At 39.4% G+C, this 25654-nt stretch overlaps 1 protein-coding gene and 1 long non-coding RNA gene across 2 annotated transcripts in view; one reads left to right on the forward strand and one right to left on the reverse strand.

The window, feature by feature from the left end:
- The first annotated feature begins 4053 nt into the window (after positions 1 to 4053).
- The window catches only part of LOC146483695 (sperm-associated antigen 17-like), a 35504-nt gene continuing 13903 nt past the window's right edge, over positions 4054 to 25654 (forward strand). Inside the window, exons 1-14 of the mRNA XM_085105837.1 lie at positions 4054 to 4250; positions 4378 to 4518; positions 5873 to 6085; positions 8002 to 8194; positions 9315 to 9517; positions 10532 to 10756; positions 11281 to 11482; positions 11958 to 12082; positions 12582 to 12716; positions 14599 to 15165; positions 16293 to 16499; positions 17162 to 17411; positions 23460 to 24281; positions 24459 to 24694. Coding sequence (XP_084961963.1) covers positions 4164 to 4250; positions 4378 to 4518; positions 5873 to 6085; positions 8002 to 8194; positions 9315 to 9517; positions 10532 to 10756; positions 11281 to 11482; positions 11958 to 12082; positions 12582 to 12716; positions 14599 to 15165; positions 16293 to 16499; positions 17162 to 17411; positions 23460 to 24281; positions 24459 to 24694 — 3606 coding nt within the window. The 5' untranslated portion in view covers positions 4054 to 4163. The remainder of the gene's footprint in view (positions 4251 to 4377; positions 4519 to 5872; positions 6086 to 8001; positions 8195 to 9314; positions 9518 to 10531; positions 10757 to 11280; positions 11483 to 11957; positions 12083 to 12581; positions 12717 to 14598; positions 15166 to 16292; positions 16500 to 17161; positions 17412 to 23459; positions 24282 to 24458; positions 24695 to 25654) is intronic.
- Positions 17465 to 21718, reverse strand: LOC146483696 (uncharacterized). The gene is made up of 3 exons (XR_014863819.1): positions 21596 to 21718; positions 21425 to 21491; positions 17465 to 17703 (listed from the first exon to the last, which is right to left on the reverse strand). It is a non-coding gene; the product is annotated as an uncharacterized LOC146483696 (long non-coding RNA).

Below are 25654 nucleotides of genomic sequence, written 5' to 3' on the forward strand. Positions count from 1 at the left end.
ACAAAATATCGGCTCCCATTCCACACGTTTTTTCCCCAAAGATAGCAAAACATTGCGTCAGTGTATCACCCACTTGAAAATCTAATGCATAACTGAGCAGACCTGTTCAAAATTTGTTAAGTACCTTTGGGACGCCAGATTTACTTAGCTCTTATGGATGCGGTTGCGACAGTTGTACGTAGAGTCACTATTGCCTCCTTTGTGCATTTGACCAAAGATGGCGACAAGAAAGTAAAAAAACTTAGACGACTCCGACGCAAGAAATTTATCGAAAAATATCGTGCCTTTATCCAGCGTGAAATCGACGACAACAAATCCAGGTTGGACGAATTAGCACGAGAAAATCTGTTAAACAGCATCGTGTATTTTGTGGAAGGAGTCAATCTCTGGTTTGAATTGTTTTACAACGAAGAATCCAGAAAGGACTACAGCGATGTGACCTTGAAATCAGGTGCAACCGGTGGTGCAGAAAAACTTTCTCACGCTGAACGAATGAGAAATTTGGAGCAGATTGCCTTGTCTGAAGAAGACATAGGTAGGCTCGCCCGGGCAAAAGAGTGGTTTAAGCTCGCTAGTGACAAGGCGAAAGAAGCTTTTGCTAACGAAGCTTTAAAGCAATCTGATCGTGTCTTGGCCATGCAGTATCAAGTCATGGCGACTTTACTCGAGACAGCAGAGAAACCAACTGAGGCAACAGCAGCGTGTAGAGCATGCCTTCAGGACTTGCATCGCTTGTCATCTGTTCAGGAATGTTTTCGCATCGAACTAAAGGGAAGCTTCAGAGAGCGTTTTCGTTTCAAAGACGAACGTAGAAAAATTCTTGCCATCGTCTGTCGCTTGAATCACCTTCTGTACGAAGTTACAAAACACGTCGAATACACCAGGCCTGTACGAGTTTGGAATTGGTTATGGTCGTTTGTTGATATCGGAGACGAGAAGGTTAATCCTTTGTTTGATGGAAGAGTAATTGAGGTACTTCGTGCAATCGGTTTGTCTCGATGTGGCTATAAACCATGGTCATTCAGTGGGAAAGGAAGCGACTGGCCAGAGCTGGCTAAAGGGATCACTAGGAATACTAAAGGACATTTCGTGATAGTAGATTGGACTGCTAAAGTTGTGATGTACGACAGCAATGGCGAGTTCATGCAACGTCTACATTTCCCAGCCCCTGATGGCGCACAATATCGATTAACAAATAATCGAACTATTTTCATTTTCGACGTGGCAACTGACAAGGCCGACAACATTTATGTTCTGGTAAAAGTTTGGATTTATGGGGCAAAGAAATTTCAGCATGTTGTCTACCTTTTTGATAGCAGTTCCTCTGTCCACGGTATATGTGTTTTGAGAGATGGGATGTGGTATTCGGGCAAACCCTTTGGGCTGAAGCCATTTTTAGCTGTTACCGACAATGGCAAAATGTTGGTTCTCTGGACAGCTGGCCATGGAAAGGATGTGATCGACCTCTACGAGACCGGTGGACGGTTTGTTCGGAGTTTTGGAAGAGGGATATTGAACAAACCATCGGGTATTGCAGCTGGTAATGAACGTCGTGTTTTAGTGGTTGACTATTCCTGTGTTCACGTCTTTAGCGAGGAAGGAAATCACCTATTCGCGTTCAAATTAAGGAAAGCCGAATTGCTGGGACGTTATAAAATAGCGTTCCACAAGGAAAGCGAGCTTATATTCATCATTGGCTCAAAATCATGTAAAATTACCATGTTAATATACACTAAGGATGGCGAGTATGTGAGCAGTATCGAACTCCCTGACGGCAGGTGTGAAGGTGGCTACGCAAGTGCGATTACAGCGACTAGTGTTGGAGGCATTGCTATAGGATTCGTCGTTAAGGGACATAAAAGCATCGAGATAGTGGTTTATTGAAAGACACTTTGACCAGGGTTTAATCCCTTTCATTAAATTCGCAAGATTTTAATTTAAATATTTCTTGTTATGGTGGAAAATAGTTTTCTGTCGTGCATTTGAGCTCCCCAGAAGTTGCGAGTTGGTGAGGCCTAGACTGCAAATGGTGACTATAATTTAAGTTTTGGCTCGGTTTTAGATTTCCCTAATTTCCGGCCATGCATGGCTTTCCGAAAATGTTAGCTGACCTTTCTTCGTCCTTTAAATGGCATTCTGTTTCCCCGAAAACGAAAGGAATTATTTCTGCAATTCTACGAAAGTTTGAGGTTTCATTTTGCAGGAGAAACATTGGAGCACCCACTGACGGGAAGATTAAGCAAAATACTTCAAATTCGATTCTGATCAAATTCTGATCATGAAAATCAGCCCACACGTGTCCGTTTTCTTTTGAAAATGCAATATTTTTCCGTTTTAAAGAATTGTTCTATTCACAAGAAGCGTTTTTGAATCGTATTTTCCCGTTCACACGTATCCGCCAGTTTTCGATTTAAATGCAAAAGTTTTCTCCGTTTTGCCTGCCGTCCACAATCAACTTGCATTTCTATTAAGCGTTCTCGTAGTGACAGCAATGTTGTTAATGCGCACGTACCTAAGTGTAAAGGTTTTAAGTTTATCAGGACCTTGTTTGAAATCCAGCTTGATTCCCCGCACTCTCTAGACAAAACATCATTCAATCTACAAACAGTACAAGATAATACCACTGTAATCGCTCAAGCAAACATTGGAATGTGCTACTTTTTAAAGAGACCTTAATGATTAAACATCGTACGCCCAATCTGAACTCGGGATTGAAGGCGTCAAGGGACCTACAATTATTCTAACATAATTGTAATTTCAAATCACTAGTGTAGTTTTTTTGTAGCTTTTTCTATTTGTGATCACTGCCTGATGATGTTGTTGAAATAAACAACGAAATATTGCTCTGTTAAATCCCGCATCCTTGTAATATAAATCTTAGATTTGTGAGGTGCAGTTCTTCGGGCTCACGCTTATACTTATCTTCCTCTCTTGACTTTAATGGTCGGATGGCAAAGAAAGTTAATTTTCTAATCTCGAAAACACGTTGGCGACTACCAAGTTTGTTTAGGGGGAAGCTATCTAAAAATTCAAAACGCCATCAAGAGGAGCTGCTAAAATTTTATGTTTCTACTGTTTTAACATTTTCATTCCCCGCTCCTCTCCTCCCCCACCCCTCCCCCGCCCGTCATAATGAATAAACGTGAATAAAGTCTTTCGAGGGACCAATCAGCGCGCCGGGGAGGGGAAGGTGGAGGGGAGCAATTCATTTTCTAGCGAGGCCGAGTTCTTAATTTCTTTCTAAATGTCTGAACAAAATTGTTGTGCGCTGTTTGTGTTGCTTCTGCAATGGAGTCCAGTTGAACTATAATCTGCGATATAAACTTTACAGATCTAAAAAAAGCCACTGTTTAGTTCGGCGAAAATCATGAGTAGGTGATCATGAAATTAAAAATGCTGGAAATCGCTGGAAATTAAGTTCTCAAACTCATTAATAATTCATCAAGAGAAAACAGATCAAAGTCGTTTCAAAAAATTCGGCTGCGCCTCGTTTCTTCAACCTACTTCTCAGTGTTTGGATATCTGATAAAATACACGTTCTCGTGTTTCATATATTGCTTCAAACTCTCCTTTTTAATAACATCTCCTTATGGATATTAGCTGAATTACACATTGTAGCCCTGGACCTACGCATTTGTTATTAGGGTCGTTACGCAACGCTTCAGTTGCATTGCGTGACGACCCTAATAACGGCTGCGAATGAGACACACTCTGGTCCTGAAGAATACTAGTTGTACTAGTGTTGAAATATTGTCTGATTAAAATTGTCCTTAAGTTTAAAGTAAAAACTACAAGGGACCGCGAACGAAAATGCTGCAAGTACATACAGCTGTACGCAAGATCTGTTGTTTCATTTTTTTTTTTTACTTTGCCGTGGTGTCAGCTTTGAAATTAGTTTGGTTTATTTACACAGGAGACGCAATGACAATATCACGGTTTATTTCCACATCCATGGCTATACTTTAGCATTTGAAATTTACCTTACAGCATCAGCTTGGGTTGCCTGTGTTGAGTACCTTAGCGAGAGGCTTGGGGCCTAAGAACCGTAGTCGCGCGTAGCAACCATAATAAACTTCAAAATGGCGGACAAAGATTAGTAATCCGCAGTTCAGCTGTTTCTTTGCAAGTAAACTACCTTTGCTGAGAATAACACAATCATAAATATGTCTAAATCTCGAAGAGGAAAGAGTGCGTCAGCTAATGAACTGAGCAGATGGGAAACAGAGCTAATTCAGGCGCCTTTCAATGAGGTTAGAATTTAAGCTTATGCATCCTTGATGTTGATCATACTTGGCCTTTATTTTTTAAAGTCTTTCACTCCTTTTAGTACAAGATCGAAATGGCTTAACATGTAGATGGATTTTATTTTGACGTTAGGAAGCTTGGCGATCTTGCGTTTACTTTATTGCACCGAACAAACTGGAGGACAATGTTTTTATCGACGTCTTGTCAGAAGTTGTTGCCACTGGACTGAGGAAGTTATTCAGCGTCATAACTTTTGATGGGCTTGTTAAAGATGTGAGTTCTATATTTGATTGTTTGTTGATTTTAGTTACAGTTAAAGGTATCAAAGTAATTTTATTCGTCCTAGACCCGCTCAATTAATTATCTTATGATTTGGATCGGCTGCTAAAATACATGTACTTGGAAGCTAGTACACGTTTCCTAGCTGAAGCTAGCAAGTTTATACGTTGGCCCGTTCCATTGATACTTTTGCAGTCATTTTTGTGTTGATTCGTTTGATGCCATGGTTGTTCAATAAATTGGCTCTTTTAAGATTTGGACACACAGTTCATACATACTGTACATTATATGATAATACCTTTATTTAATTACCTTTGGCGATAAGAATTACGGTACAGTAAAAAATATATTCAGAACACGACATGTATATATATATATAGTCAAAATATGTCAAAATAATTAAGTGAAGTTTAGCACCTCTAGGAATAAACGATTGTTTGTGCCTGGTAGTGAGTGATTCAGGTATTCTGAGGTGCGCTGGGTTCGTCTTGCAAGGCCTTAGGCTATGGCCATGATCCACAGCCTTGTCTAAAAATGTTTGCAAGGATGTGCTTCAGATTCTAGAAAAAAGAATTTATAAATTCTTTCCTCATCAATTTCTGATGCCTAGTTACAAGTGACTCAACAGTAGCCCTAGGGAGTCCTATAGTACAGTTTCTTATTGAACAATTGTATTGTGGGTCAGCACCAATTGCACACTCAGGAATCATTGTGTGCCAAATTGCAGAAGAAGGATTGTGGTGTGAAAGAAGATTGGGTACTGTCATGCCACAGTTTAACTTCAGACAATGTTACACCATGTACAGGTGTCTGGGCCATTGAGTCCCATCATAATTTGTAAACTTTGAATAAAATTTACTTGGTTGAACTGACTCATTTAAGCATAATAGCCTATAGGATATTCTATAGAGGTGGCAGTATTGCTCACATAAAATCTCAAAAGCAAAGATTTGGCAGCAGAGCTGCAGAGTTGTTGTTGTTGTTGTAAGACTTGCTACAAGTCGACCTCATAAGTCATATAAAAAAGTTCTTTGTAGCGAGCAAAGCGAGCTTCAACATGGTCGCACAGCGACCGAGCAAGCGACGAAGTCACGAGGTTTATAAAGGCATAACCAACCAGGAAAAAAAATTTAAAGGACTTTTAGAAAGTCTAGCCTCAAATATGAGAGGCAGGGGAATCGCATCATGGATTTCAACACATCTTTCGAATTATTGATCTTGCCACTTTGTCACCAAAATCGTTCTAGCCAATGTGCAAACAATCCTACTAGTAGCATAATATGAGGCCAGCAGAAAGGCAGCAGTTCTGTAAATGTGATTCAGAAGTTGTGGTGTCTCTTTCCTCCAGGTTAAGGAATTTGGAAAGGGAGCTCCCACTGGTAGTAAGGGTAAAAGGGCAGCTTCTGCAAAACCACCTCAGTTCTTTGAAGTCTGCGAGCAGGTCAAACCATTGGTGGATCAAGGTGAACCCATTCCTCCTTCGCTGATGGCTAAACTGCTCAAGTTCAAGTTGTTGCATGTTAAGCAGAAGGATCTGGATAGAAGAGAGGAAGAGAAAAAGGTATGTTGTATTGAGCTGAAACATTGAGTAATTGTAAATTTATGAAAGAAAAACAAACCAAAAACGTGTGTACGATTTCCTGCATATGCAGTCAGACCACTGTGGCAGGTAGCCTTAATATCCCCAATATCAAAGAAGGTTAAACCTTCTTTGATATGGGGCAAATTAAGGTGACCTGCCACACCGAAAGTCAGGCAAAGGTCATGTTTGACATGTGGCAATAATTGCCACAATATGTCAAACATGACCTTTGCCTATAGAGCCCCTAAAACAATCCTATCAAAGGTGGGGAAAGGAGCTGTTATATGTTGCTTTGACTTGACTACATAAAGAGTTATTTTATGTGCTTTTGATCTGGTAGTTTTTATGCGCAAGGAAGGCCCAGAGAAAATTATAAAGGGGTGGTCTGAAGATTAAATGGGAATGTTTCAGAAATTTAAAATATTTTGCCTCCTGGCCTGATTGTCTGAGACCTTGAAGTGAGTTTGGTCATCGGGGCTTGGTTGCGTAAAACATCTTAATTACATATTATAAAGTGGAATTTTTCTACAATCAATCCCTGCTGTCAGAAGGATTTTCTTTAGTATTATTTTGCATCCCTTAGCCATAGGCCGTTTTAAGGGGGAGTTACACCTGAACACCATTTTTCCGCCACTTGACATGGCTTTAATGGAAATATCTCATTTGCATTTCAAGCAATCCAAAAACCCTATCATCATATCGGAATCTGTCTTGTGGGGTATTTTGTGAATTTTTGGGTATATTTGGGAGGAGGAGTTTTTCTAGAAAGGTTGGTAAAATTAAGAGAAATAATAAATATTGAAGATTTAGTGAAGTTTTAAAATTGGAATTTGTAGTTAATAATTAATAGATGGATACCAAGTTAGTCCACTAGCAACCTGGGGTGCTCTTGCGTGAGTATCAACTGTTTGTTAGTGTTCCAAAAATTATTTTCTTTCCTCTATCCCTTCTTAAGACCTCTTCAAAATTCATTCAAATTTAGTTGTATTCCCCCCTTAATACTGAAGATAGGGAACTAGGAAACCACAAGAAAATCCTTCAGAAGACTAACGAAACATAACTGCAGAAAACTCACTTATAATTATAAGATATTTTGTGCAATAATTTGGGTCCAAATTCCTTTCCAATATCTCAATAATAAATAAACAATAGCCTCCATTTGGGGCAAAAATATGCTCAGATATTTGTCCGTGGACATTATCTGTTCCGAGAGGCGAACAGTTTTCCGAGAGCGAAGCTCGAGGAAAACTGTGAGCTTTGAGGAGCAGATAATGTCCAAGGACAAATATCTGAGCATATTTTTAAAGCCAAATGGAGGCTATTGTGGTTATTATCCTTCAAATATTTTTTGCAACATGTAGCAACGAGCTTGAGTATTTCAACATTTCCTTTAAGAACAGTTTACCGTCAAAAACGTTTAGAGCGTATGTTGTTTGTCTGATACTGCTTTATCGACCAGCAGGTTTATCTCTCCCTCTGTCACAAAAGCAAACCGTTCCCCCATCTTGACATTAATTTGAATTGCAAACTTGACGCGCCTTGAAGTTTTTGAAATTGGGGAAAATCACTTGAGGAATATCATCAGATATTCCCCAGTTTTAGCTGGGGTATATTCGGTCACGTGAGGCTTTAAGACCAATCGCGCGCGATCGAAAATATTTGATGGATTATATAATCAGTAATAATTAACAAATGAATATCGCTGTCCAATATTTGTCACCTGTGTTTTACAGATGAGTCTGAGACAATTAAGAAAGTGCTCTGGTATTGACTGCGACTAACACCTTCAAAACATGAATCAAATTACAGATAGTCACACAGCCTTGTCTTGCCTCCAAACTTAAATTTTGTGCCATTGTAGGAGTTTTGATTTTATATTATAATAATTATTTAAGGCTGCAAAGGCTGCTGAAGCTGGCAAGAAGGATGACAAAGGAAAAAAGTCTGGAAGAAGCCCATCTGCAGGAAAACGATCAAAATCACCTGGAAAGAAAAAGGGTAAAAAAGAGGCTGACCTGCCCCCATCTCCAAAGAAAGATACTAAGCTGAAAAGAAGAGGCGATGTGGAGGACACCTTTAAAACCATTGGTAAGACAGTTTATATATATATTTTGCAGTACAGGATCTGCTGTAGCCGTTTAATGTCTCATTCCACTGACGCGGGGTATTATACTCCTCATATGGGTGGTTGTATGGGGAGGCTACATCATCCACCAAAAAGGAAGTGCCTTTAGAAATATTTAAAACTTTTAGCATTTCAAAGGGTCACAAGAATAGACTGTGAACTGAAAGAGTAGTGAGTGTCATTATTAAAATTCAAGTAAAGGGTAGGAAATATATAAACAGAGCAGAATACAATTTTGTCCAGGCAGAAATTGTAACACAAAGTTTATAAAAATTAATGTGAATAGTCCTGCTGCACCAGTAATGTGGGGGGACATTCCTCTGTCTTTATATTATCTTTGAGGTATGAGAATTATATGAGGCTTAATTATAGCCTGCTCATAAACTGGCACCAGACTTTAAAGCTCAGTTGCAAGGGATCTTTGCACTTTGGCAATATGTTGGCTTTTCTATTTCAGTGCACTTAAGCTAGTCCAAATTGACAGACACATTAAACTTAAAACTATGAAGGCAAGAGTAATTTTCAATGAGTGTTGTAAATTTAAAAGAGCTAAAACCAAAGTAACTGCCATAACAAGTGATTAAGCAACATAATGAATCAATCAGAACTCAAAATTATGTAAAAACACTAAATGCAGAAAAATTCACGAAATCAAGTCATGGTTGTATCTGTTTTTAATTCTTCTTGGTTGAGGAACAGTCTGATGCACTCGTACTGTTTTTTTGTTTTGTTTTTGCCAATGTGTGGTTCCAGAAAACATCCATACCCACAGCCAGGAGGGTCAATGGAAATTCGCAGTGGGGAGGGAGGGGGGGGGGTCAAAAGGTCACATTTTTGGAAGAAAAGTTTAACTTAAAAGTGAATTTCCAGAGTGGTGGGGAAGATTAAAATAAGTTATCTCTGTGTGTTAGGAGTATGGGTATTAATTCTGGAATAGCAATGATTACATGTAATACACTGCAATTTGTTCACATACATAAACAAATTAAACAAAGCAAGAACAGTGCTAAATCAGTTTCAATACTCAATTGAAAATCTCGGGTCGATCCCTTACTAATAATTTTGTTTCTGGAATTGCCCCAGATGATGAGCCTGATGATGAAGGAAGTCCTCAACATTACGTCCTGATCCACGGCATTCTCACAGCACCTGTCATCTATCATCTGAGTGAAGTTGGTGTAAATGTCGACGCTATTATCTGCTTGAAGGCACAGAACTATGAGAGCCTCACACCAGCTCCTGAACAGGAGGATGACGGAAAAGGAGGAGAAGAAGAACTAGCCAAAGTATGATAACTGTATACTTAATAAACATTTTCCCTCCAAAAGACCCATCTTTTGAGTCTGTCAACAAAATCTTAAAGCATGACCAGTAATTGCACAACGCCAATGTACACCAATGCAGTATGTACATACACTGTAATGTATGGTTAAACATTCATCAATTAAGGCGCTGATTGATAGTACTAAGAGGCCTCATTAGCACTTATAAAATTAATACTAATATCAGTTGTGCATAATCATATAATTATACGTACAAGGTGGTTCTGTCTTTTGAACTGATAATTATCTTTAAAGTGTGACTTTAATCAAAAGACGTTGACAAACAAACTAAAGTCACTGAGTAGTACTTTCCTGCCTTGGGGTAAGTGTTTCTTAGGCTGGTAGTACAAAGTGGCTCCAACTTTTGACTCTGTGGATAAAAATTAAAGTGTGGCCATTCTATACCTGCCAACTCTCACGCCTGGGGACTAGAGACATCGATCTCACGCATTAAGGGCAATATCTCATGCCTGACTGACAAATCCGGACAAGTTTTTCTTTAAAAAATCTTCATTTCATTTCAGATTTGTTATGTATTATTTCTTTGCTCCTTATAAAAATCGCAAAAGCTTTCAAATGTCTACAATCCGTTTGAATCGTAAGTGTTCAAAGGTCGTCGGAATATCGTCGGACATTTTCGGCAACATTCGGAAGTCTTCGAAAAATCTTGGAAATCTTTGGAAGTGGCTGGACGTTTTCGGGAACCCCGCTCATGACGAGAGAAAAATCTCACGCATTTGACTCAGAAAAAGTTGGAAGGTATACCATTTCAATGAAAACGGTATGTTAAGAGCATAATTTGTTAACTTTTTCCAGCATGGTACTGGTTAATCTACTGTACAAGGTGGTTCTTAGAGTCTGTGGATGAAAAACTACAGTGCTACATATTTGCAAATAAAATTTTTCAAGACTGTCTTTAAATGGTAGGGTTTATACTTTCAAAGCAATATTGACTGGGAATTTTCCTTGCAATACCAGGAGGAAGATCCAGAGATGATCGACAAAGAAATACAGGAGTCAGAAGAGAAAGCTAGAAGGCTGGAAGAAGAATCTGTTCTAAAAACGTTTTGGTCAGAATCAGAAAGCATCGTGATGAAAGCCCCATCTGGACATAAGCTTAAAGACATAGCAAGATATGAAGTGAGGGTCAAGGAAAATATTGTGCCTGAGGGTGATCTACAGGAGTTAGATGCTGAGAAAAAGGTACTTACATGTACAATATTGAAGGGCTTGGTTTGGCTCAGATTTGCCACATTTTTGCAGGTGGTCTTCAAATTGCTTCACAAAATTTTGCCTCAATATTTTTCTCACCAAATTCCGTTTCATTTTAGGGTGAAATTGAAAAATTAACTGGCCACAACCATGGGTTTTACTCCAAAATAATGAAACTCAAAAAAGGAAAGAAATATTCAACATTTCTTGAAGGATCTGGAAGGCCACTGCAAACAATCTGGCAAATCTGAGCTTAAACAATAAAAAAAATGAGCTAACTTAGGGATAAAGTTCCGTTCTCCAAAAATTTTAGCAATTACTTAAATATTTTGCCTAAGAAAACAAACTGTGTCTCCTTTCACAAAGATCCCTTCATAAGGCCCTAAAATAAGTTAACTAGAAAACAGAAAAATACTTTAATTTAATTATTATAATAAAGTATTTTGCTTGAATTGTCTCATTGATTACCCTTGTATTAATTTGATTCGCAGCTGATTAGAACTTTGTAATTTTAGACTGAGTTTGGCACAGCGATATTTGAAGATGTGGCAGATGTTTGCTACAACATGTTGGATCATTTGGAACAGTACAAACAGTATCTTGACTCTATGAAGTTGGTTCATGTTCCTGTGCACCTGAAGCCATCAATAAGTGGTTCATCAATCGTACAACCTGCTACTGATGTTGGGCCCTCACAATCTGCAACTGCCACCCAAGGTGAGTCTTAAGGCTGTGTAATTTCTCAAGGACTTTCCTTCTTTTTTTTTTTTTGCTCAAGGTTTTCATTACAGCTAAATTATGTGAGGCTAATTAATACAGTTTAATGTTTGCAATCATGACATTTTTAGATTTCATGTGCTGCTCCAGGAGCAATGTTTTGAAGGACATTTATCCCATCTTTACTTATTAACTTAACAGTAACATAACCATAAAATAACAGCAAAATAACCTTTAGTAAAATAAACCTTTAGTAAAATAACCTTTATTTAGTACACAATTTGACTGATTGAAAACCATGTAATTTCTAATTCTAATTTCTAATTGGTGGGCTATTTACTAAAGAAAAAATGGAAGCACCATTTCTATGACTCTGTGGAAACACATGAAATGTTTCCACTATTTTTTTCAGGATGACTGTTAAACAAATTTAATGCTTACCCTTACCATTCACCTCATTTGATTCACGTTTTAGCACTAGATGCTCCCCCAGCTCCTGTGACAACTGAGATTGACAAGCGCTACTACGATCACCTGATCAGCAGCGTCCCACCAGAGAGCCACAGTGTTCCACTTATTCTCCACTGTTTGCTGGAACAGGTCAGTTATGAACTTATAATGACGATGATGATGATGATGATGATGATGATGATGATAAATATTGTTTACTCCACTTTCTTGCAGAAGGACTGAACTAGTGGTAGTTACAATATCTTAATTAATAATAATTCTACAATGCTTATTGTAAAACTAGTTAACAGATCACTTTGTTCTCCCCGATCTATTAATTAATCGCGATCTGTTAATTATTACTATCAGTTAAATACAATACTACTATTTACGGAATAACAGCAGGCAAGAAATAATCTTCAAATGAGAACACACCACTGATTTGCATTTGAAACTGAAGATGGATGTAGGCCATCCAAAACATGTTTTTCAAACTTAAAACCATGTGTTCTTATTTGAAGAATACTACTATTTCTTATTACACCACTGCAAATACTTCCTAACATCTCTCCTTCGTGTTTAGAACTGTCCAACAGCAAATCTTTCTTATTTAAATCTTCTAAATGGCCTCATATTATCTGTACTTTAGGTTATTGCTACAGTAGATGACAGTAATCCACTGGATCAGGTGGCCCCACCCAGAGGAGATGGTCTAAATCATGATCTGGCAGCTTACATTTCTAGCAAAACCTCCAGACTGGCACTGCCTGAAAATGAAAAACAGGTACAGTAAACAGCAGCGTGAAGATTACTTTGTAATAGAAAATACGAGAATGATGTATTTTAGTCAGTGAGTGACACAAGCATACTCGGAAAAAGGAAATCCAAGTGCTCTTATCAGAAGTCAAACCTAAGACCTTACTAGTATATAGTCAATGAAATAAATGTGATGGTATATTTCCAGCCTGGTGAATGAATGAGAATGATGAATTATTCTAGAAAGTGACACAGGCATACTCGGAAAAAAGAAATCCGAGTGTTCCTATCAGGAGTCGAACCTAAGACCTACCGATTACTAGGTTCGACTCCCGATACGAGCACTCAGATTTTTTTTTTTCCCAGTATGTCTGTGTCACTTTCTAGAATAATTCATCATTCTTATATAGTCAATGTGGCATATTTAACAATTATTCCATGAGCGCGCGTTGGATATGAGATGATAGATAGCCAACAAGGCGCATAGCGCCGAGTTGGCTATCTATCATCATATCATCATATCCAACAAGCGTGAGTGGAATTATTATTTTTTTTATTAAAAACAATCAAGAAATATTGCTAGACTGGTTTTGCTCATTTAATACGCTTTGCAAGAACAATAAGAAGACAATTTTTGAATGGTCCCACGAGTCTCTAGCCTCCCACGCAGTCGACTGCGTGGGAGACTAATGAGTCTCCTGTAGCTCAGTAGTAGAGCATCCGAACTGGTAAGCTCTCATGCTGGTCACACAAGGAATACTTGCAGTTCTCCTACACCCACTAAAATTCCTTGACAACTCAGAAGACCCCAGCAATCGCAAATTCCTTGCAGGGCAATGTAACGGAACGAGATTATGTTGTATTGAGTTCAAACAAACTCAGACATAGAAACGGAAAGAGAGATTACGACACTAGAGGCACTGTAAGTTCGTCAAGTTCAAAGTACCCGTCTTTCTAAGAGCATTTCTCATTTGTTAGAACTGGGTAACGAGTCTGATCAGCCTGTGAATAGTATGCGCCATGTTGAAGGGCTGGCTGCACACATTCTTCAAAATGGCGCATCTGAAAAATACCGTGATAGTATGTCTGAATCCAAACGGGTGAATTCTGTTTGTGAAGAGGCGGCCGATCTGACTTTGCCAACTATGACAAATGAAAAGTGATCCAAAACTACACTTTCCCTTAGGGATAGTTGAGCAAGACAGCATCTGCGTTGAGCTTCCACAAAACGGACGATATTCTGTAGGGTTAACCTTAATCGTGTTGTAGTGAGCCCAACATTTTAGGATTTTCCGGCTCTCCTTTAAACCCCTTTTTCCTAGATTCCATGTTAACCCATTTCATCTCTTCAGAATTGGCACGACACATTACCTTATCAGTGGTTTTTTTTTTTTTTATGTATAAAATAAAAACAAAGAAACAGTGCTGGAAAGAAGACTCACACGATATAAAATGGGTAAAAAATGAGACCAAATAGAAAGATCTTTACTCGGTTTTGTGGGAAAATTGAAGCGGATTTTGTCCACACGGCGTATTTCAATAACGATTTTTACCCTGGCCCCAGTTGTTCAAAGGCCGGATAACTTCATCCAGTGGATAAGTCACTATCCGACAGTTTCAATCTGTGCAAAGATTTCAGTATTTCCTTGTGCACAAGCGAATATTCACACTCTAACCACAGCTTAATTAGGGAGCGTACGAAAACCTTGGACAACATTTCACGTGAAGTATATTTTAGACGCTGAAGAGTGCCATATCCAGCGGATAAAGTTATCCTGCCTTTGAACAACTGGGGCCTGGTCTTCAGCTTTGAATTCCTTGATTAGCGAGAGTTGGCTTTAGAAAGATTAGACCTCGGAAATTAGTCAGACGTACTTTAAAAATTCATGATTTAATTTGATTGTTACTAGGCTGTAACGGACGTCACCGACAGCAACAAGCTTCGCAAAACCCAGGAATCACCCGTGATCCTTCATTACAATGACGCATTGACATCTCGCTTGCATCATCTCGAGCCAGCCAATGGTCTTGATCCCAAGAAAGCAGAACTGCGCATGCTTAGTCTGTTCCCACAGAGCAAATTTAAAGAACTTCCCGCGTTGCACGGGCGCGAGATCGTGGAGCGTGAAGCACGCGCTAATGAACTGCGCCACTTCTGCAAATCCCAGATGGATTCAGATGGATTCCTGGCGCGCGCGCTGAAGCAGTTTGCTTTTGAAGGAATGCTACTCAAGGTGGCGAACCAAAATGGAGATATTGTGGATCTTAGAGAGGTGGATGAATCTTTCAAGTTTTATGCCAATTTGTGGGATCATCCATACAGTAAACTGAGCGAGTTTCAAGCGTTGAGATTCCCCAATGACGATTCGGACAAAGTGAGACTTTTAAGCGATTTTGACTCCTCTCCTCTTGCTTCATTCCGTAACCTTGATGAATGGTGTTTTGTGGAGTATTTTGACAACAAGACTATGATTCAGGTAAGTGTCTGCATGCAAAATATTGTATTGGCGGCTTTTCATAGCTCAGCAAATGGGGATAACATTCCATACTTTTTTGATGTACAATCTTTCCTTACACCCTTAACTTGCTACTTATTTGGCCAAAGCAATGAGTGTTGAAATCATAGAACGAAACACGACTTTTTAACGTGTTTCACAGAAGTTGACATGGTAAGGCAACACGTAAATTACTGGCGAACTTGTGGCCCTCTAAAAGACCTAAAAAGGTAACAATACAAATTTAAAAAATATAAAAATCATGTTAAGTCTTCATTAGTTGTCAAGTCGCTCATTAAAGGGGAAGTATCATGGGGTTTTTGATATCTTTTGTTAAAAATGATGAAATAAGACCTTCAATCACCTGCCAAATAATTCTAGAATGACAAGAGGAACGAAATCATCTCAATTCTTGAAAGAAACAACTTGTGATCTGTTTTACCGCATTTTGGAAACAAAAATGTGAGAACTTGAAAAACATTAGCCTAATATTTTTCAAGTTTCAATCCAAACCGGCCCACCCTGTCTCTGGCCAGAGGCACTCATCGACAGTTTTATTGCACTGGGGTGACAATTTTTAACAAACTTGACAATTATTTCGTTGTTTCTGCTGACAGTCAAACATTTTCGGGTTTTGAAATGACAGCAAATTTTCGTGATACTTCCCTTTTAAGTCGCCCCCAGTCCAGTGTTGAGCATCAGCATGGCCTTTAGGCGCCATGATAAATTGCTTGATCTTTTATTTTGCCGTTCAAGTTGTTGCACGCCGTTGTGGAACGGAATAAAGCCAGCCTCTATTCCGTGGAACAATGTTCGACATGTTGAAACTTCAACATCACATGATACACTGTTGGAAATTTGTCGCCCAACAAATGTCCACCAACAATTGCAACCTATGGATCAGGCGAAGGAAATACTTCCTTTTTTTTTTCGAAGTTGTTCTCGAAGCACATCGAAGGTAGCGTCAAAAATCCATTGGTTCAGTCAAGTCTGACTTGAGCGTTTGGATGTATCGGAAAGCTGTAGTAATCTGGTTATGTACAAAGTCTTTCACTCAATAACGATACACATCTAAAAACGTTATCTAATTTGTCCCTGTTATTTAACAGGTCCTGGAATCTGCACGACTATCCAATCCATATATGGACACATACTACCACAAGCGTGACCACTCGCTGTTACTTGCGTTACACAATCCTACTGGACCCAACAATGACAGTACGTCTTCGTGGAGCACAAAACTGCACTCTAATGTGGGCTTCAGAAACTACCTTGAACACGTGGTCACCTCGATTGGAGACTGGGTTCGAGAACAGGTATTTACGATGCCCAAAGGGAGGTTTGTTGTGATTTTCAGCAGGAGACCGACGTGACGTGATGATAATCTCGAGAAAATTCCATCCTTTGAAAAGTTGTTCTGCTCATATCACATGAACTCCGTCCCCATCGAATGAAAATTGCAATGCGTCTTGAAATCACACTGAAAATTACCGGTAATTTACACTCGCGATTTAGAGCGGCTTCCAATCGAGTGTCAGAGTACCAAAACCAAAGTAATTGTTCTGGCCAATCGCAACAGATGTATACAAAACAACGAGCCAATCAGAATTCGAAGCAAATACATGTAACCGGCGCGAAGCGCGGGAAAACGCGAGCGGCCAAAACACGATTGGTTTTGGTTTGAATTTTCATTGGTTGAGAAAGTGGGCGAGTTTTGTTAACCAATCACAGAGCGTAGTAATGCAAAACCAAAGCAAACGCGAAATTACTTTCGACACTCAATTGAAAACCGCACTAAAATCACCCGTGTAATTAAGGACGGTACGTCCTATGCACTCCTATGTAAAAGGCTTCTTAGCTGGTTGCCCTTGCGGATCTCTACCGTATTGAGCACCTTACTAACCTTAATTTGTTCTTCGAAACAAATCATATATATAATTATGATTAAGTAAAATGTCTATTTCTACACCAACCATAGGAAAGGATACGTGCACAGGCCGCCAGGACACCCACCCCTCCCCCACCGGCACCAGAACAACCCAGCATCCCCCTGAAGGTTGGTAGCCGTTACGGTCTGATGACCAGACAGGAAGTGGCGCTCATCAAAGCGGAAGAGGAAGAGAAGAGCAAAAAGAAAGGAAAGAAAAGTGCACGCGGCACACGAAGCCCGAAAAGAAGTGCAAAGACTCGCGAGAAAAGCGCCTCACCAGAGAAAAAAGACGACAAAGGTACGAAAACGTAACTTAAATATTTTAGTTTTATTCATTCTTTGTTTGTGAAAGACTGTTCGATTAAAGCTGCGGCGGGAATTTCCATGAAAATTTGTGAAGAAATTGTCAATTATTTTTAAGGTAGCGATGATATTATGCCATTTAAACTACTCTGTGAAAGGTCCCGTCCTATCTTCATTGTAGGAGTAGGCAGATAGACACCCTGGGGTGTTCGGCATTTTTATCTTCTCCAGCATTAAAAATGCTGCAGGCAAATCTCCCGGGACTTTGGATACCCTTGATAACGGACCTAAGAAAACGAAAAGAATGAAATAAGACAATGAGTGTGCTAATTTTAAGTTGTTATAATATTTTATTCAAATCAAATTCAAATCAACTTGAAAAGGAGAACCTTGAGGTTATCCCTTTTTAACTCGTGAATGCGCGTAGCGCAATGAACGAGTTATAGCGATAACTGATTGTTGACTTGGTTGGTTGGTCGGTTCTGTCGTTAACTTTCGGGCGTGCTCAGTGAATGAGTTTTTAATTCAATTAGTGGAAAAAACACGCGAACATTTTTTGTCCACGGCGCATCAGGAAATTCTTATTCAATATGTAGAGAATAATTTGACGATCATTTAGTGCAAGAATGGAGATTTTTCGTTCAATCTGAGCAAAGTTACAAGTTTTTAAAGTTTTTCAGAAAGTCCGGGGTCGTAAACTCAATTAGTGAAAAAAAAAAACGTGAAAATTTTTTTCACGACGCATCAGAATTCTCTCATTCATTCTGTAGAGAATAATTTGACAATCATTTTAGTGTAAGAATGGAGATTTTTCGTTTAATCTGAGCAAAGTTGTAGGTTTTTTCGTTTTTTTTTTTCCACAAAAATCGTTGTCTTTTAAGAATTAAGAATAATTTAATTGAGAAATAATTGAATTAAAAATAATTTAATTTAAAAGTAATTGTTGGCATGGACTTTGAATAAACAAGATGCTTTTTAGGGCCTTTTCATATGAGCCCGGTAGGCGGGACGAATTTTGTGTTCTGTTCATATGGGAAATTTAATCCCGTGTCCTAAAGGCCCAAAATACCCGTGGACCCGCGTTCCGACTTAACATAACATTTATTCAGGAGGCTTCAACACAAATACAAAAACATCCTGAATAGGGAAATCGGGAGGTTAACCCTGTATAAAAACAATTTCCCTGACTTGTCAGCGACCTTATTAGCCATGCTCAGTTAAAATTGTTTCGTCCCGGTCAGTCTCGGTATCCGGGCTGGATTGTTTATATGGGAAAAATTTCCAGCTCGGTTACCGAGATCTCGGACGCAAAAACCGAGATCTTGGTAACCGGGCCAGCCTGCCTTCACATATGAACACATCGAAATTTTTGTAAAGAAAAGAGTGGCGAGGCGAGTGGCTCGGTTACCGAGATCTCGGTAACCGAGCTGGAAATTTTTCCCATATAAACACTCCAGCCCGGATACCGAGACTGACCGAGACGAAACAATTTTGACTGAGCATGGCTTGTAAGGTCGCTGACAAGTCAGGGAAATTGTTTTTATACAGGGTCGACCAGCTTGTCATATTTCATTATTTTTACTTGAGGATTGCGTGGACTGAACTCCAAAGGAAAAATTTCACACATTTTAATATGTCCGGCATGAAATGTAATGCGATACTTTGTTGAACAGATTTCCTTTTGTGAGATCGGCTTGAAAACACAAATCTACCTGGAGGTTAAATAAAGTATGCCCTACAGTAATTTTGTAATTTTAATTCTCAAAAAGACCTTCACTTGCCCATCGGGCAAGTGATGGTCAGAATCCACTAGATCCAGTAGCCCCGGACTTTGAGGGTCCCCAATAGGTTTTTCGGGATCCGGGATTTGGCTTTTTGAAAGGTCGGGATTCGGGATTTTAACGAAAAAGAGCGACGATATTCGGGATTAGAATTAGGGACGGGAAGCGGGATTTGACGATTTTACGAAGCGGGATGCGGGAAATGTAACTCTAAAGAAACGAGATCCGGGAAGTCCGGTGTAAAAAATGTACGATGAAAATCTAGTTGTCACTGTCAGGATGCCTGAAATTCACCTAAGGAGAGAGATGAATGTTACAAACATACTGGTTAACATCTCGTTCTTTGCAAATGTTGAACAAACTTGTTCCCAGGGTCCTCTGAAGCTAGGAACGCGGTTGGTGGTTGAACAGTAAATAAATTGTTATAAACAGGAGCCCACCGCTGTCACCGTCCTGGACGAGAAAAGAAATTTACGGGTCCTATGTCTTTACAGATAACATTTCTTTGTGCTTCCTGAGACCTTGCAGTTAACTTGAGCCGATAAACCTAAACAAATGCCACAGAGGCTAACGTACGCAACGGCATAAAGGAACTAACTCAAAGGGCTCCGAATGATAAGAAAACCTCCATTCGGTAAATTTGAGTAGTTTCCGTCATGATCAAAATCAAAAGGTCAACAGAGAGATTTCGCCAGAAGTCTAAGGCCAGCGGGAGTCGTGTTTGGCCTCAGTCACCTTTTCAATTATCTGTTGCAGTTCCACGTTGTGGTACATGAGCAGCAGTGCTCTTCAGACTTTGAAGGCCATTATCCTTGACTGAAAAGTTTTCCAAGGATCAGCGTGATAAGAAAGGCACCCATCACCATTCAATTGAGAGAAAAAAGAAAAACAAAAAAAAAAAGGAAAAGAACAAGCTCTAAAAATAAAAGGTTAACTGAATTATTGACTGAGGTGATTCGCAGGAAACTTTTGTGCGGGATGGCGGGATTGAAGAACCCTATTGGGGACCCTCGACTATCGGACACGAATTTCCATGACGTAGCTGCACATGGCGTGCCTCTATGAACTTTGAATAAAAAAAAACACGTGATTTTTTTTAATCGGCGCATCAGAATAATCGGCTTATTCAATCTGTAGAGAATAATTTGACAATCATTTTTAAAGTACAAGAATGGTTATTTTTCGTTACATAATCGGGCAAAGATATAATTTCTTTTAGCTTTTCAAGGAAGTTTCCGTAGCCGTCTAAATTTCAATTACTGATGTGTCATCTGCATTCACGAGTTGGCTCACAGGAGCCTTTGATTTAAAGGTTCCCTTAGTGAAAACTAACGACAAAAAAGAAGAAGTAAATACTATGAAAGGTTTATGTACAATGTTAAAACTTGGATAATTATAAACTACCTGTAGTAGATATACAAAATATTCTACTCCACTCAAGAGGACTGTATAACGTTCTTTAATAAACACTCGCAGTCACAATCTCCTTCAATACTCAGTCGAACAAATCCTTCTCTCGGTCAAAATCATTCACATGTCAATCAAGTTTACAATACACATTCACTACATTTCATTGTCGCTAATATCCGGTTTCCGACAGTAAAATATAACAGTAAAAAATACTACAGTCGACTCCCGATAACTCGAACCCTCGCTAACTCGAACCTCGCGCTAACTCGAACCAATTTTCCTTTCCTTTCAGGTCATTTTCTATATAATTTTACCCTTGATAACTCGAACTTCCAATAACTCGAACCTTTTTCAATTTCCCTTGAAGGTTCGAGTTATCGGGAGTCGACTGTAGTTAATGTTCATGTGCTTTTTCAAATTCTTTTTAAAATTATTGATATTATGTCCCTCATTAAAAACTTAAGGTGGTTTGGTAAGACGTTCCAGTGTTTCACGATTCTAACGAAAAAAGAGTACTTAAAACAATTCACTCTTGCTGATTTCAACTGGATTTTATGTCGATGATTAGCTCGCGTAATTTTACTCCAACAGTACTCGAAATAGTATTCGAAATAATGTTAAAAACACGTCATTTTTGTTTTAAAGGCAAAGAAGAAACCCAAATGAGTGAGTCGTTGATAATAATTTCTACTGTAGGTAACGCACTTGACAGAGCCCCAGTCGATTCTGTGGTACGTTTGTAAATGACCATATGTGGCTACTAGGAATTTTCTTTCCTGACATTTTCCTCAGCTTTTAATAACGATTTTCAGTTTACCTTTGGACTTAGTTGTTTTCGATTCCTCTTCCACCGTTTCGGGTGAGATTTCGTCTTCAAGCACAATCTGAACAAACAACAATAGAGAGGAACAAGTTATGAAAAAAAAAACCAACAACAACTAAAATAAATAGAAAGTCGCCGAAGTAGTTTTTGATTTACAGCCTGTACCTTGTCTTTTGCAGCAGACATTCTTGCACGACGATATGGTGCGAACTTCTTGCCTGATTGTTTGAAAACTGGATACTGAGAAAAGTATCGATGTACGCACAGTTCAAGGTTAAAACGCTTGTGGCAACTAGTCCTATTATTATTAAAATCTTATGTCCGAGTTTTGTGTTGTTTGTCTTGTGATTGTGACAGCATGGGACTTTTTTTATCGTACCTTTTAATAACTGAAAGGTAATGTTTTTAGTGTTATATTACAAGGGTTGCCCGCCAAGACCCGTTTGTGATTATTGCAACTGTTTGAAAGCTGAATACTCATTGAAAGCAGGCCAGAAAATTCGAAACTGGAACTACCGAGGGTAAAACGATTATGGAATTCCATAAAATTACATGTTAGTTGCATGAACGAATTTTGTGTTGTCTATCATACGATGGTATTTTATTACTAGGGTTGCTCTATCTAGACCGGTTTCCCGTGAGTGATGCAACGGTTTGAAAGTTGAATACTAGATTAAAAATGGCCGTAAATTGGAAAACTGTAACAGCTAGGCTATTGTATTGCATTGTATTGTATTGTGGGCCAGAATGTTCGAAACTAGAACTTTCGAGAGTAGAAGAATTGAGGAAGTTCCTACTTAAAATTGCATGTTAGTTGCAAGATCGAATTTGGTGTTGTTTGTCATGTCATTGGTGTTGGAGTTTGCGTCGATTTGTGATCGTAACTTGTGATCACGGCCCGGATGTGAAAGACTTGCACGTGCTTGTGACTTGTCATTATAGTGGAGATTGAATTGCGGTTCTTGTTGTTATCAGTTATCACCTTCAAATTATCTGTCACCATTTGCTGGCAATAAACAATAAACAATAAATAATGTTATGTTATTCAATCATCGTTATTAACCAAAGTGTTCCTATCTTCATGCAACAACAGCGGTGTAGCCAGATAGACACCCTGGGTTGTTCGGCATTTTTATCTTCTCCAGCATTGAAAATGCTGCAGGCAAATCTCCTGAGATTTTGGATAGCCTTGATAAGGGACCTAAGAAAACGAAAAGAGTGAAATAAGACAACGAGTGTGCTAATTTGTAGTTGTAATTATAATACTTTATTCAATTCAAATTCAAATCAACCTGAAAAGGAGAGCCTTGAGGTTATCCCTTTTTTTAAAGGTTCCCTTAGTGAAAACTAACAACAAAAAAGAAGAAGTAAATACTATGCAAAGTTTATGCACAATGTCAAAACTTGGATGTTTATAGACTAGTAGAAAAAGACCAGTAAAAAATACTAGTTAATGTTCATATGCTTTTTCAAATTCTTTGTAAAATTATTGATATTGTGTCCCTCATTAAAAGGGTGGTTTGGTAAGACGTTCCAGTGTTTCACGATTCTAACGAAAAAGGAGTGAAAACAATTCACTCTTGCTGATTTCAACTGGATTTTATGTCGATGATTAGCTTGCATAATTTTACTCTTAAAGTACTCGAAATAGTCCGGTAGGATGTGGTGTTTTGCAATGACTCTCCTTAGGCAATGCTTTAGGTCACTGACCAACACACCAAAGCCACTTAACATGACTAATAGTAACTGCTAATCAAAGTAAACAAGAACATATAGGAAACGTGTGAACAGGATTGGTCCAGATAGACTGGTTTTGGCTTTGCCAAACACAGATTAAAACTCAAGAAGAGACGTCAATCGATAGCCTGTCTTCGAATGAAATGTGTCGTTATTTATGGTACTATCAATTTATAATACCGCTGGAATTGCCTGCTTGAAGAAAACAAAAAAGGAAAAGCAGCCAAAAGAAAATTGTGGGTATTTAACTCCGATTTGTTCTCATGTAATTAATTGCTCCTTTTTCTTTCAGATAGGAAACGTGACGGTTCGGCCTCTAGTCGGCAGAAGTCGGCATCTGGTCGGAGTCCTTCGGCGAAAGGCTCTCGTTCAATTAAAAGCGCTGCAAGCAAGAGAGGGCTTCAAAGCCGATCACGTTCCGGGGAATTTGAGGAGCCTGAGGCTCCTCCTGTGGAGGAACCCGACGACAAACCGTACGATTTCATTGGCTATGACACAGGTGACAATCTTATCCACGTGTCTGGGTCCTTATCGACAATGTTCCCTGCTGATGGGGGTCAGATACAGGTCAACAAGTCACAGTATGTGCAGGGAGCGAGAAGCGTGTCCACCTCAGTGTTCAAGGATGGGAACATGTTTGTGCTTCATTTCTTGGAGCCGGTAGATGAGATTCTAACAAAAGAAGAAGCTGAGGGTTCGGGAGAGAAGGAAGATGGAGAAAGCTTGTTGGACAAGAATAATCTCGCGGAGAGCAAGGTTGAAGAAGTGGAAAAGAGTGAAGTTGAAGCCTCAGAGAAAGACCAACGAAAGCAGCCGAAGGCTCCAAAACCGTTCTGTGATTTCAGTTCTTTCGTGGCGGAGCTCAGCGATGGTATGATCGTTGCCTTGAGCGGGTATGGTCCCTCAGGGTCCCTTATAAAGAAAGACGCCAAAGATTCAGAAGACACAGTAACTGGCCATTTGACAGCTGATGTCCCTCCCCCTCAACCTACGCCGAGTCCGCAGCCTAAGGCAGGGTCCCCTAAGGCGCGTAAGAGAGCGGAAGAAGAAGCAAAGAGATTGGAGGAAATGCAGCAACAACAAGAAGAAGAGCGACTGAGGCTTGAGGATGAAGGTATTTACACTTCTCATTCCCAACTGTAAAGGCTGGGGGGGGGGGGGGGGGGTGGAGTGTTAACAGACCATTTCCGAGTTGCTTTGAACCTCATTAAGAAAGCGAGGCTAAGTGCAATTGTTGTTATGAAAATTAGTTAAACTTGCTCATTATACTGTCGCTGTGCTTATGTCGCAGCACGGCGAAAGGCGGAAGAGGAGAAACTAAAGAAGCCATTCCAGCACATGTACGTCACATGTCCTGATGGACAGCACGTGCAGTACTTAAACGATGACTGTTATCAGAGCAGAGATGACAGGGGAGGGGTGGTTGTGAGGCAGAGCTATCCCGTCAGGCCATCTGGACCTAATAGAGAAAAACCAGCGTCAGAAGAGACTTCTCGGACCGTGATGACTGATGGGACTGTAATTAAGGTGAGATGTGAAATTTACGTAGCAAAGACAGGAAATGATTTGAACTCCGGAGTTGTTATAATTAGTTGTAAAGTGTCATTGTCCGGGTGATTGTAATCATGGTGTGTAGTCCTGAACAGGGCTGCTGTCGGTGATATTAGGAACTTAAGCACAGACGTTTTTGAGCCACGGCCACCGGCCACCGGAAAATGAATTTTCCCTTTTTTGGAGCGTTTTCACGACATCACGTTTGTAACGTCAAGCCACAGTCATCAACAAGAGCTTTTCCTATCCGTGGTAAAGAGCAAAACCACGGCAAAAAAAGCAAACGTTCGACTTCCGGCTGCCGTCCATGGCTCACAAACGTCTGTGCTTAAGCTCCCTAAAAATTGCCTGATGTTTGGACAGCCTTACCGGAAGTCATCATCAGAGTCAAAAGACTCGCCCGGACGATCACAATTGACCAACATATGGTGTGAACTGATCTGCAGGGGTTTCATTAAGATTTTGCGCAGTTGGCTAAGAGATTATTGAACCTGGGCGGGGTAGTTAACTTGGATATGTTTTTTTTTTGTTAAAAAAATTGGTTGAGATCTTAAAAGCAACCGGGAAAAATTGTGTTCACAGACAGTTAACTTGCCTCATGGCTGGCTGTAAATGAAACCCCTGAATCTGAGGATTGTATCATGTTGTAGCGTTTTACAGGCATTTCTGGTTAGATTTGCAGTTGTAAATTTGTGAGGATCCTACGATGAAGACAATTCTTAACACTTAGTAAAGTCCTTTATTAAAAGAAACTTGTGGCCCTCTATTTGACTGAATTAAAACTATCCTATATCAATAGGCCATTTTCCGAGTTGCTTTGAACCTCGCTATGACAGCAAGGCTTCGTGTATAGTTTTTATTATGAAAATTAGTTTTCATACGTTGCAAACAAAACTAAATTCTGACTACACTCACACGAGAGATTCAATGTGAAAG

Source organism: Pavona decussata, unplaced genomic scaffold (genome assembly GCF_977016875.1).
Source record: "Pavona decussata unplaced genomic scaffold, jaPavDecu1.1 SCAFFOLD_38, whole genome shotgun sequence".
NCBI classification, from domain to species: domain Eukaryota; kingdom Metazoa; phylum Cnidaria; class Anthozoa; order Scleractinia; family Agariciidae; genus Pavona; species Pavona decussata.